Source organism: Pelodiscus sinensis, chromosome 1 (genome assembly GCF_052426305.1).
Source record: "Pelodiscus sinensis isolate ZL-2025 chromosome 1, ASM5242630v1, whole genome shotgun sequence".
In the NCBI taxonomy this organism is placed as follows: domain Eukaryota; kingdom Metazoa; phylum Chordata; order Testudines; family Trionychidae; genus Pelodiscus; species Pelodiscus sinensis.
Window position 1 is genome coordinate 14,967,804 of NC_143052.1, and position 12,196 is coordinate 14,979,999.

Here is a 12,196-nt window from a genome sequence, read left to right on the forward strand (position 1 = left end):
TTGTCCTGGTCCTTCTCCAGGCTGGAGGAGGTCATGTGGCGAGTGGCCCCCTAGGTCCTTGTGATGGAAGCTTATGATATGCTAAACTTGAGGCAGATTTTACTGGTGAGACTCTTTAGCTTGTGTTGTGCAGGGGGTTGGACTAGATCAGGGGTTCTCAACCTTTTTCTTTCAGAGGCCCCCTCAACATGCTATACAAATTCCACATGGCCCACCTGGTGTCCTGCATATAAAAGCCAGTGCTGGTATGAATGGGCAGCAAGCAGGGCAACTGCCTGCATCCTCATGCCATGAGAGTGCCCGCAAAGCTGCAGTGTTCAGGCTTCGGCTTTATACCCAAGGAGTGTAATTCTTTCTGCCCTGGGCTCAGAGAATGTAATGCTCGCCTTGCTTGGTGGACCCCCCCAAACTCCTGGTTGAGAATAGGGATGTAAAATCCTTGTTTAATTAGTTAACTGGTTAAACTTTGTTTAAGTGGTTAACTGACTAAATAGTGGCAGGCTGGGGGCGGGGCTCTCCGCGGGAGCTGCTCTGGTTGGGCTAGTGTGCCTCCCCAGCAGCCCTGTGAGGCTGTAGCAGACCGCTGCCTGCAGTAGGTGGGGGGCTGCTTTAGTCTCCACCAGTTAACCATTATTGGTAAGGCCCAACTGTTAAGAGTGAGGCTAACCAGTTAACCTTTCACACCCTAGTTGAGAACCATTGAACTTGATGAACATAATAATCCCTATGACTCTATGAATCTGATTCCTATGATGATGATACAAACATAAGAACTGCGAGATGTTAGACCAATAGTCCATCTAGTCCAATATTCTGGCTCTGACAGTGACCAGTAGCAGAATTTCAAGGCAAGTGTAAAGAAGAGGGCATCTGGTCATTGTTGCCTATTTCTGAACCATTTCCAGTACCACTATATCCTTTTTGGATAGAGCAATCTGACATCAAGATGAGGTTAAATTCCATAGCATCCTATGGCATTATTAATAATTGTAATTTTGTGATTCTGCATTTATGATATAAAGTAATTTGCAACAGAAAAACAGAGAGAACATTAGTCTGGTGCGGGATGAAAATATATATGGGTATTGATAGTATCCTCTTTGGGGCAAGGACTGCCTTTGTGTTTTTCCTTTTAATGCCTAGAGCAGTGGGTCACCACAATAGCAGTGTGCGCTACCACAATGCAATTAATAACTGTGGACAATAAGAGGGACAAGTGAAGCACGTATTTATAACATTATTTATACATAGTATTTTAGCAAGTACAAGACCATTTAGGCTATCAATATGCTGCATGCCATGACCACTTCAAACACCAGAGCATCAATGAACACTGCTGCCCCTGGAGCTAAAGCAGAGCTTTTAATACAGTGAGGCCTATGACACACAGTCAAGCAGATTTTATTCCATCCAGTAGAGGGTAGTATTACATATACACACTAGCCAGTTTATTACCATATTGTTTTCTGAGACTATAATCTAGATTGATACAGATTTTAAATCATTGTTAGTGCACTACCTCTCCTGGCTGTCTCTCATTATGAGATACATTTCAGTTCTAACCCAAATGAATCCACAGCTGCTCTTTGCAATCCTGGTGTTATCTCACTGTTGATATTTGTAACAAAAAACAGGACTATGTAGCACTTTAAAGACTAACAAGATGGTTTATTAGGTGATGAGCTTTCGTGGGCCAGACCCACTTCCTCAGCTCAAATAGTGGAAGAAAACTGGCATGACCCCACGAAAGTTCATCACCTAATAAACCATCTTGTTAGTTTTTAAAGTGCTACATAGTCCTGTTTTTTGTTTCAGTTAGACCAGACTAACACGGCTGCATCTCTATCACTATTCTTGATATTTGTAAATTATTGTTTTCTAATCTTGACATTAAGTTTATGAAAACAAGATAATCTCTCTGCATTTTGAGTTTTACCCCTCTTATTTTCTGATGGGTGAACTTTGTCACTTACTGTATTAAAAAAGGCAAGTATCATACATGTGAATAGCAGAGGAAGCAGACAATGGTAGTATTAAATGGGATAGTTATTGATTTTGCTGCATTTTCAGGGGGAGTTGGATAGCTCATGAGATTGGCAATATGAACTAGAGTGACTTTTACCCCTAAATTGTTGGCTGAATTCCAGTCCATGTTTGTAATGATTAATAATACTTTGCATCTAATTAGTTGTATTACTGTAGTAATTAATAAGATTTTTCATTTACATAGCACATTTCATGTAAAGATCTCAACATGCCTTTTTAATATGGGTAAGCATTGCTGGGTAAGATTTTTATGTGCAGGTGTCTGAAATTAGATACTTAAATCCATATTAGGTTCCTAAATTAGGGACCAGATTTGGGCCTAATACAAAGCCAATGGAAGTCAAGAGGACTACTCACAGCCCCTAGAAACCTCTGAAAGTGAGGTCACTGATTTAGGTATTGAATTTTAGACACCCACTTTTGAAAACTCTGGCCTATTTACATCCATCTTACTGATGGGGAAACTGAGTCACAGAAGTTAGCTATTTGAACAGCTTTTCACTAAACCAGTGGCAGATATGAATCTAGTTTCCAAGTCTCCTGTCAGCTGCATGATCTAACCCAGAGCCAGCAATTCCTCCCTTTATTTGAAGGTTGTTTGGTGACTTCTGCAAAGAGTCAAAGACACTCAGGAGTCTGAGTTTTAGAAGGGGGGAAGATGATTTTGCTGCTAAGGCACAGGGTAGGGACTCAGGCATATTGTGTGATCTCAGGCAAGTCATTAACTGGCCTCCACGCCTCAGTTTCTCATCTGTAAAATGGGGATTATCACCCTTACTTTTGTCTCTCTTGTCTCTTTAGACCGGAAGCTCTTTGGGCCACGTTTTTTCCCCTCTACTGCTGTGCTTGTAAAATTTAGGCTGGGTCCTTATCTGGGCAATGATTGCAAACGACAGCCCAAGGGATAGGTGTCGATCTGCCCAGTCCCTTAGCAAAGAAACCTGGGAGCTGACAGCGCCACCCGCTTTCACCCTCGGAAAAGTGGGGTCGTGAGGTGTCTGCCCCGCGCAGCTCTAGCGCAGCAGCCCAGGCAGAAAACTCCTGGCATCCTCCAGCCAACTCAAGCGCTAGAGCCCAGCTTCCCCCCACCCGCGCCCAGGCCCCGGCCGCAGCGGCCTCTCCGCAGCATCCCTGTCGCATGCCTGCCCTTGCTGCACTCACCCCTGCGCCTGCCAGCGGCGGGCGGGCTCGCAGCTCCAGAGCGAGCCTGGGAGGCGGCCGCGCAGCGCCAACCCCGGCCGCGCCAGCCTGGCTGGGCGCTGTGAGGGGAACGTTGGTGCGGGGGGGGGGGGGGGGGGCAGAGACGGTTGGCGCGCGCGGTTTTGGTGCAATGCGAATTATCGCCAGTCATTCAGTCAGGAGGGGCCCTGACAGGCGGCGCGGCGGCTGGAGCGGGGATGGGTGGGTGGATGTGGGGACTGTTTTCCCCTCCGCCTCCCATTGCCATAACAACCAGCCGCAGCCAGGGTGCCGGCGGAGTGCGAGCCCTATGGCCAGCCGCCGCAGCCAAGGCGGGAGGGACCCTGGCGCGCTGTGGCACTAGCCCGGCGGCCACTCACGCCCCCTTCGAGGCTACTCACCGGGGGGTGGGGTGGGGGGGGGGTCGGGTCTGCCCTGCTGGCGAGAGCACTCGGGACTCTTCCTGAAAGGGGCTTGGAAGCGGCGGGGGGAGGGGGGGCGGCAAAAGTAACTCGAGCGGCTGCTTCCAGGCGTGCTCTGCTGAGTCCGTCTGGAAAGCACGCGGCGGCAGACTGACAGCCTGGGGAGGGGAGGGGGAGTGTAAAACCCGACCAGGGACACCCCCCTTGACAGCAGCAGCGCCAATCAGTGAGAGCGGGGGGTGCAGCGCGGGGAAGGGACAGAGGAGAAGGGAGGGGGAGAAGGAAGAGACAAAATAAACCGGGGGGGGGGGGGAAGGGGGCAGAGCGAAGGGAAGGGACAAGCCGGGCGGGGAGAGGAGGAAAGCAGCCAGGAGGAAGCCCGAGCCGCCGCGCAGCGAGCAGGAAGTCTGAGTGGGAGCGCAGCAGAGAGGGTGCAAAGAGGAAGCCGCTGCCGAAGAGAAAGCAAAAGCTCCGTGCCGCCGCCGGCTGCTGCTGCCAGCCCTGCGCTCAGCATCTCTGGCTCCCGCCCGGGCTGGAAGCTGCGCCGCCGCTGCCATGGCCCGGGAGAACGGGGAGGGCAGCTCCTCCTGGAAGAAGCAAGCCGAGGACATCAAGAAGATCTTCGAGTTCAAGGAGACCCTGGGAACGTAAGTGATCCGGCCGGGCCAGCTGGTCCTGCCGCGGCTGGGGTGGGTGTGATGGGGGCCGGACCCACCGTCCCGCACGCTGGCGGGGCCAGGCTGGCTGGCTCCTGCCCATCCATCCCCATCAGCCCCCGTGCGTGTGAGCTAGACACAGATGGGGGGAGAGGTTGGGGGTGCGAGTGTGTACGAGCCAAAGAGTGTCTCTTGCGGCATTTGCTTGGACGCCTTGTGTCCCGTGGGGTCCGTGTCCGGGATGCACTTGTGTTGGTGTGTGTCTTGTCTGGCTCCTGAGTATGTGTTTGAAAAGGTTTGTGTGTATAAAGGTGTGTGCAGTGTATCGTGGTGTTTGTATATGTACTGGTGTCTCTGCGTCTTGTTTTGTGGAGTGTATGTTTGAGGAGAAGGTGTGTGCTGTGTGTGGTGGTGGTTGTGCACGCCTTTGTGTGTGTGCGTGTTATACCTTTGTATGTGTCTGTCTTGTGTGCATTTGAGAAGGTTTGTGTTTGGGTGTATTGAGGGTATGTGTTTACTGGTATTATGGTGTGTTTGTATGCAGTGAAGGCTTGCTGATTTGTGATTGTATCATTATATTCATGTGTGCTAATTCATGTGTATTTGAAAATGTGTTAGAATTAGAGTGTGGGCGCTCGTGTATGTCTTGGTATGTGTTAGTGTGTTGTATATAAGATGATGTATGCATATTAGTGGCTATGTGTGTTCTAGTAAGTTTGTGAGTGTACCTGTGTCTTTGGTTTGTGATACTCTGAGTGCATGTTTGTGTGTGTGCACTTTGGTGGGCACCAAAGCATCCAAAAGATAACCCTGCTTATGAACCTCTCTCTCTCTCTCTCTCTTTTTTTTTTTTTGCATTGTGTGGAGCAAGAACTAGGTTGACTCAGTAACAAAAACAACAATATATTTGTATATAGAGAAAAAGGATGTACATCTAATATTGACCCCCTGTAGACTGACTCCCTGATCAACTAATCCCAGTATTCAGACTAATATGTTTGTTTTATCAAAAATATTAATAGAAGTGCCATTTAAAATATACATAGGCTGAGAAAGAGAGAGTGGTATCTTGATAGAGCAATGGCAAATGTAGTCTGGCTTTCATGCTTTCTGCTAAAGCTGATGGCAGTGTCTATTCATAGAAAAAAAGATCAGAAATAATAAGAGTGGGTTGGATGTGTTTCATCTAGTACATTACCATAGTTTCACTGTTTTTGCTGCTTTCACTGTTTTGTTTTATTTAGTGTCTGTTCATAAAGATTAGTAAAATCAAATGTTAGACTTTTTGAAGGTTCTGAATAAACATGTACAGATGGTAAAAAAAGGGAACAGGATGTAGTAAAATACTTTTCACTTCAGTAAGGAGGCATGTGTATTTGTTTAAAAAAAGTTTGTTTAAAAGATGTTGTGGATGTGGATAGTCATGAGGTCTAGGAGAGGTTAGCATATGGACTACATGTTTTGTTGACTTCTATAGCATCTGGCTCAGTCATGTTCTGCGTTTTCCTGGCAGCTGTATTTTGAACAGCTTTACATGCAACTTTAGAATGGCTCTAACTAACTGACATTAATTCTAGGTTGTACTTTACATTTTGAGCACTATGTGTGTCATTTACACAATATAGTTTAACTAGTCTAACATAGGATTTCAATTCTTTTTGCTTCCAAGGGAGGGCTCTCTGTAAACATTAGGATATTTTTGGTTCACTAACTCACTGATTTCCTGTGAACAAATTGTGGGTAAGAATCAGACAAGACATTTAATGTTGAACTAGGTCATGCATCTGTATTTTAATAAAGTACACATTGTAATACTTAGTAAAATAAAGACATAATTTAGATAAAAACTAATGTTTTACAGCTCTTTCAAGAAGCAAAGTGCAGTACAAGTACTAAATATTGTTTTAGTTTAGTCCTATCCTTCTTGTCTAGCTCTTTTATTGACAAAATTTTGTGTAAAAAGAAACGTGTCCTTACTTGTTATCTTAGGTATGCAAGTCTTTGCCTGAATTAAAGAGCGTTGGAAAAAGTAAAATCATAACATGAAGGGATTAATTAAAGCTACACGTCAGTCTGTTTGCTGTGGTTTCTACTGTAAATAGGGTTGGCATAATTTTTATGGATAATATCAATATTTATTCTAAAGAATTTTTTATTTTTATCTAATTAAATTTTCATAGTTGTAGGAATTTTTGGGAGGGTCAGACAATAGGGGTGCCAAATAATTGTCATTAAATGACAGTAGATGTTTGGATTTAAAAAATAAGTCTTTATAATTGTTAAAACACAAATTGTCAACATCATGTGTCAAAATATACAAAGTAAATGTAAATCAAGTTAATAAATTCTCAAGCAGCATTTTATTTTGCCTATTTGTAAATACTGATCATCATCAATGGAAATACATTTTAGTGGGTTGTGTGTATGATGAAATTGACGTGCCAACATCTGTTGTTTAAAAATCCAGTACTTCTAAGTTTAATTATAAACCTCTGTCACCACACATTGTCTGTAAAGTTCTTCCCATTGTATGGGTTGTGCTTCCGAAGACTGCCTATTCCCAGTCGCCACTGAAATCAGTGGAAGCAGGTTGGGCGTCCCAAGGTGGCTGTGTGTATTTTTTCCAATAGTTCAAATACACTGGTGTGTCTGTTTGCCATGAAGCTCATTAAATGTGGCTCCTGAGTAGTTTGTGCCCTTAAAGATTGTTCGTTACTGTGACAAACTCTAGTCACAGGACTCTGTTTAACTATAGTTTTAAGTGATGAAGTTTTAGATGTGATTAGTTTAATAGCCAAACTTCAAAGTTTTGCAAAAAAAAAGACGCAAATTAAATTAGAAATATAATAATTAACATATTATGGAAGCTGGATCAAAGTCAAAGGGAGCTGGCATAAGGAATGTAAGGATTGGCCTTTAAAGCCCAGTGTTTGTGAATCAGTTCTTTTACCATCCTGGAGAAAACATGCCCTAGTAGCAGTGTGCAGGCCTGTTAATCAGGAGATCTGAGTTCTAATTGTGTTTCTGCCACAGACTTTCACAGGTGCTGAGTACCTGCCATTCTCATCTATTTAAATGGGACTTGTCAGTGCTCAAATCCTCTGACAAATTAGGCCATTTGCTGTGTGAAACTCACAAAGCCCAGATCCTCAAAGGTATTTAGGCAAGGTTCCTAATTTCCATTGAAATCAGTGGAAGATTTGCATGTCCATAGTCTGGGTACAAGGCCCTGAAGGCACTCCAATTAAAGTCAATGGACAGGCTTGCAGTATTTTAATTGGGAGTTCTCAGTCTATGAGGTTCAAGCAATCAGGTCCTTTGTAACATGATGTGACATGATTTACAAACAAAGCTGAAGCCTGGTTTTGTCACTTCTACAATATAATGCTGAACCACTTTGGAAATGACATATGTAAGCCAATTCCACAATATAATAGATTTTTCAGTCTAGATGGGACCTTAATTTCCGTGATTCAATTTCCCCATATGTAAAATGTGTACTATAATACTCATTTGCCTTAGAGGTGAAAAGCTTTGAGGCCCTCAGATGAAATGTCCAGATGAAGGTGCATATACTTTGTATTTATCTGTCACCTTTCAGCTAAGGATGTCAAAGTGCTAAAAGCATCTATAACATAAGAGCAATCCTTTTTCTGTGCTCTCAGCAGCTCTCTACATGGCTGTGATGAAATAAGCTATGGCACTTAGTAGCACAGCACAGAACCCCCAAATCAGGACAGAAAGTGAAAAAAACTGGTTTTCAGATATTTTGTGCTGAAATGCATTCATTTATAAATGTAAATTTATTTGTAAATGTCTATTCATTCATTCCATTAATAATATAGTTACTGAAAATTTATTTTGCATCTGTACAAAAGCTTTTCACTTCATAGAGGGTTCAGACAGCTTTTTGAAATTATTAAAACTGGCTTAATCAGTTAATCATTGTGGGTTACCTAGTCCTCCAGTTTTCCACTGCATTATGGCAAGAATTAGTTATTTAGATGTCCCCTGTAAATCACAGTTAGTCATATTTTTCTATTGCATGTAGAATTTGGGAAACCTTTCTATAATACAGTAGCAGGGACATAGAGGCCTGACTTACACTAGACCAGAAATGTTGTCTTAAGGTTCACAACCGTAGCTCTGCAAAATGTGTAGCTGGAGTCGGCTTACCTTAAGCTGAGCTTTGGCAGCGTCGACACTTGGCGGTGTCCTTGGCGGCTCCTGTCGGTTTCCCTTACTCTTCGTAAAAGGAGGGGTGTCAGACGCTGGCAGGAGCACCTTCAGCATTTATTTAGGGATCTTAGACCTGCTAAATCGAATGCCAGAAGATGGACCTCTGCAGAGTCAATCTTCCTGTAAGAATAGACATGGCCAAAGCAAAGTTCCTGAAATCTTGGTCTTCAATGAATGCTCTTGTGTTTTCTTAAGGAGTGGGCTATAGTATGAAACTTGCTTGGTCATATAATTTTGCACAAGTTTTTCCTCTGATACTGGTACCATGAAATTTACTAGAGTCACAAACATAGTCCTGATCAATTTCACAGTGGGGTTTGCACCATAGGGAAAAAGCTTCTGTTCACCCACAAAATCACAGTAAATCTCTACTCCGTGGCAATCCTGAAAGTAGGAAAGAGAAGAGGAGACCAGGAAAGGACACAAGAGAGACAGACATCATGAGACAGAAATAAAAGAGTGAGGTGGGACAGAGATATGTAAAAAAGAAAAAAGGGGAAGGAGACAGAAATGGAGACTAAGAAGGCAGAGAAGAAAGACCAAAGTGGAAACTGCTCAGAAAGGAGAAGTGAGAAGATGAAGGGGAAGAAAGGAAAGCAAGAGTGTGAGACTATTGTTGAAAAATATTTCTCAGAACCCAGTCCTGTGGGTCTTTACTCAGGAAATATTCCTATTAACTTCAAGAATTAAGACCTTTCATTTTGTATCAACATCTCTTTGGAATCGAGATTATAGTCCTGTTTTCTCCATGTATTACTCCAGTTTCACACCATCCAGATGGTGTTGAGCCACTCTCTGTAGGTCAGTTTGGTAGTGCCTTTGTTGCTCCCTTTATCCCCATTTTTGAAGTTACATTTGTGTTTATACAAATAAACAGAGACCAGTTAAAGAGAAAAGTCAACACAGAAGGAAAGAGTTGCATTCAAATCAAACAAAGACATAATGATAATATTGGGTCAGTTCCGCAGCTGATGTACATTGTCATAGCTCCATTAAAGTCAGTATAGCTACACCATGAGGAGCTGGTCCACTTTACAAAGTTCAACAAATTCACCTATTTAAAAGATTCAGAGAGGTAGCCGTGTTAGATTATAACTGAAAAAAAATTAAAAACCAGAGAATAGTCCTGCATCACCTTAGAGACTAACAAAAAATGTAGATGATATCATGAGCATTGGTGGGCACAACCCACATCTGAAGAATTGGGCTGTGCCCACAAAAGCTCATGATATCATCTATGTTTTTTGTTAGCCTCTAAGGCGATGTAGGACTATTTGCTGGTTTTTAAATTCACCTGTTGTAGCTCTAGAGGCAATCAGTTCACCTGCTTGTAAAATCAAACCTGGGGCCTCTGGAGCTTAGAGCATGAGCCTCGACTGCAAGAGCTAATAGCCAGTTAGCTTTTAGCTAATTGTAGAGCAGACTTATTATTCTCTCTGTAACTGGTCTCAGTGCCACTAGATGGGACGGTGCACCACGTCCAGTAGGTGTGAGGGTTACACTTGGCCAGGTTGAAAACATCCTTGACTTGCCCAAGGCAGATGTCGGGTTTCACAACAGTACTGGAATACGTGAAGAAAATAGGTGATTTAAATATGGTTCTCTCTATAACCTCTTGAAATTTTAAAGCCAGGTCAATGTCATTTTTAAAAGCTCATTAGCTGACATTTTAAGAGCTCATGAGATGCAGAATGATATCCATGCATTACGTTGGGAAGGGGAGAAAGCCTTAGATTGGTCAGTTGGTCTGTAAACTAACCAGCCTTCATTTCTGAAGCATTTATAATTGTAAAATCTAAGCTCTGTGTACATGACAGTTATAGCACTGTGGAGGCCATGGCTTTGTTCGTTTAGAAGAAAGTAAACTCTGTTGTATCTATGGTATGGGACTATTGTTTTGAAAAGTTAGAGGTGCAATATGATTCCCTTAATTTGGTAGTAATGAGATATGGCCCCTATTTGCACAAAGACAACCCCAAACTATGTTATAATAGTTGTTGTGCATGGCCACAAGTTATCTGTAACTGTGTCCCAACCTGATTGTAAAGGGAACATACAGGTGGCTGCCTTGTCTGAAGGGCATGACAAGGGCCTTTCTGTTCAAGCCCCACATCCTCACTCTTACACATTCAGACATTCACTTGACAACAAGGCCTAGAGTTTTAAGGGGGCGGGAGAGGCAGCAGCTGTGTGCACCAGGACTCAGCTTGCTTTTCTTCCTGTTCCCCTGACTAAGGGAGAGAAGAGAAAGTATTTGGATTCTGTGATTTACACCTCTACCCCCTCCCTTCACTAGCCAGGAGTGAGAGACATGTACAGAATCCATGTTGTTTCCCCTTGCTCCCTTATTGACAAGGGAATGGGAAGAAAAGAAAGCCCTATTCCTTTGTGCACGGCTGCTGCCCCCCACGCTCTTGAAACTCCGCCCTTGCATGACATTACTTGTCATTCCCCTCACATGCACTCTGTCACTTATTCACACAAAGATTATCACAAGCATTCTTCTTTCACACCTCTTCTCTGTCTCACACAGAAAGCTAAAGGCTCTTTTTGTACACATTCATACTGTCACGTATGCTGTGTCTCAATCACACATAATAATCTCACCTATGCACGTACACTTTTTAGCATACACTGACTCACCCACACACTCCTCATGTTCAAAGGCTGTGTCTCATTACTACCCCACTCCTTTCCTTGGGAGTGACTGGATGGGTTGCATATGCATACCAAGAAGCTGTGCTATTAGTAAAGGTGGATATATACTTCCACCCTTGGGCAAGCAGATAGCCAGCCTCCTCATTTTCCAACTGATGCAAGAAGATATCCACCTTGTGTTGGTGCTGAGGACACCTCTTAGTGGACGGTGGTATGTACATCTGGGTGCTGGTGTAGGTGGGAGGGTCTAGTAGGTGGGTTCAGCTGAATGAATGGTCCAGGCTCTCACTAATAAAAATGTTTCTTTTTGATGGCCTAAGACAAGAAAAATTTTCACCTCCTGAAAACATTTGTATTCTCACTGGTATGGTGAATCACGAAACATTAAACTTTCAATTGTAGGTATCACCTAAATTATTAAATAGTGTTAATTCCCATTATTGTAATTTAATTCTATGAAACTTCAATATCTTCTTGACATTTAAGGAAATAATTGATATTTGCCCCTTGGCTAGTCCCCTATTTGTGTCAGAGTGATTGAACCCTTCTAAGAGGGAAGAGTGCTCCTGTGACTGATTATGTACTGCCCACTTGGGCACAGAGGGAAGCATCTGGGTTTTATAAAGAGGGAAACAGCATGAGGAAGTTGGGGTGGTGGAGGGGAATGAGAACTGTAGCTGCAGTGGAAGGGGTTCCTGAAAGAAGCAGTTTGGGAAGGGAGATCAGTGGCTCAGAGTCCAGAAGCACCGCAACCCCATTATTACAAAGGATGGGATTATAGCCTAGGAAAGGATATGTCCAGGTTGAACTAAGGAGAGCGACTGAGCAGAGCCTGGGAGGACTGGAAATTGTGCCTGGTAGAAAGGCCTGCAGTTGTAGGCAGAGAGGACCTTAGGAAGAGGGATGTGCCCAGGAGGAGATTGGGGCAAAGAAGGTGACTATTTTGGTAACATAAACCCCAAGTCAAACCCAATGAGGGGTTTTGTCATTGGACAT

General features: G+C 43.6%; 1 protein-coding gene across 2 annotated transcripts in view; it reads left to right on the forward strand.

Annotated features, from left to right (window-relative positions):
* The first annotated feature begins 3,964 nt into the window (after positions 1–3,964).
* Positions 3,965–12,196, forward strand: part of CAMK1D (calcium/calmodulin dependent protein kinase ID) — a 409,667-nt gene continuing 401,435 nt past the window's right edge. The window contains exon 1 of one of the 2 annotated variants that reach the window (XM_006117098.5): positions 3,965–4,294. In XM_006117098.5, the coding sequence (XP_006117160.2) occupies positions 4,203–4,294 (92 nt within the window). In that variant the 5' untranslated portion in view covers positions 3,965–4,202. Of the gene's footprint in view, positions 4,295–9,776; positions 11,412–12,196 lie in introns of those variants that run through there. The other variant, XM_075926019.2, reaches the window with a different exon arrangement.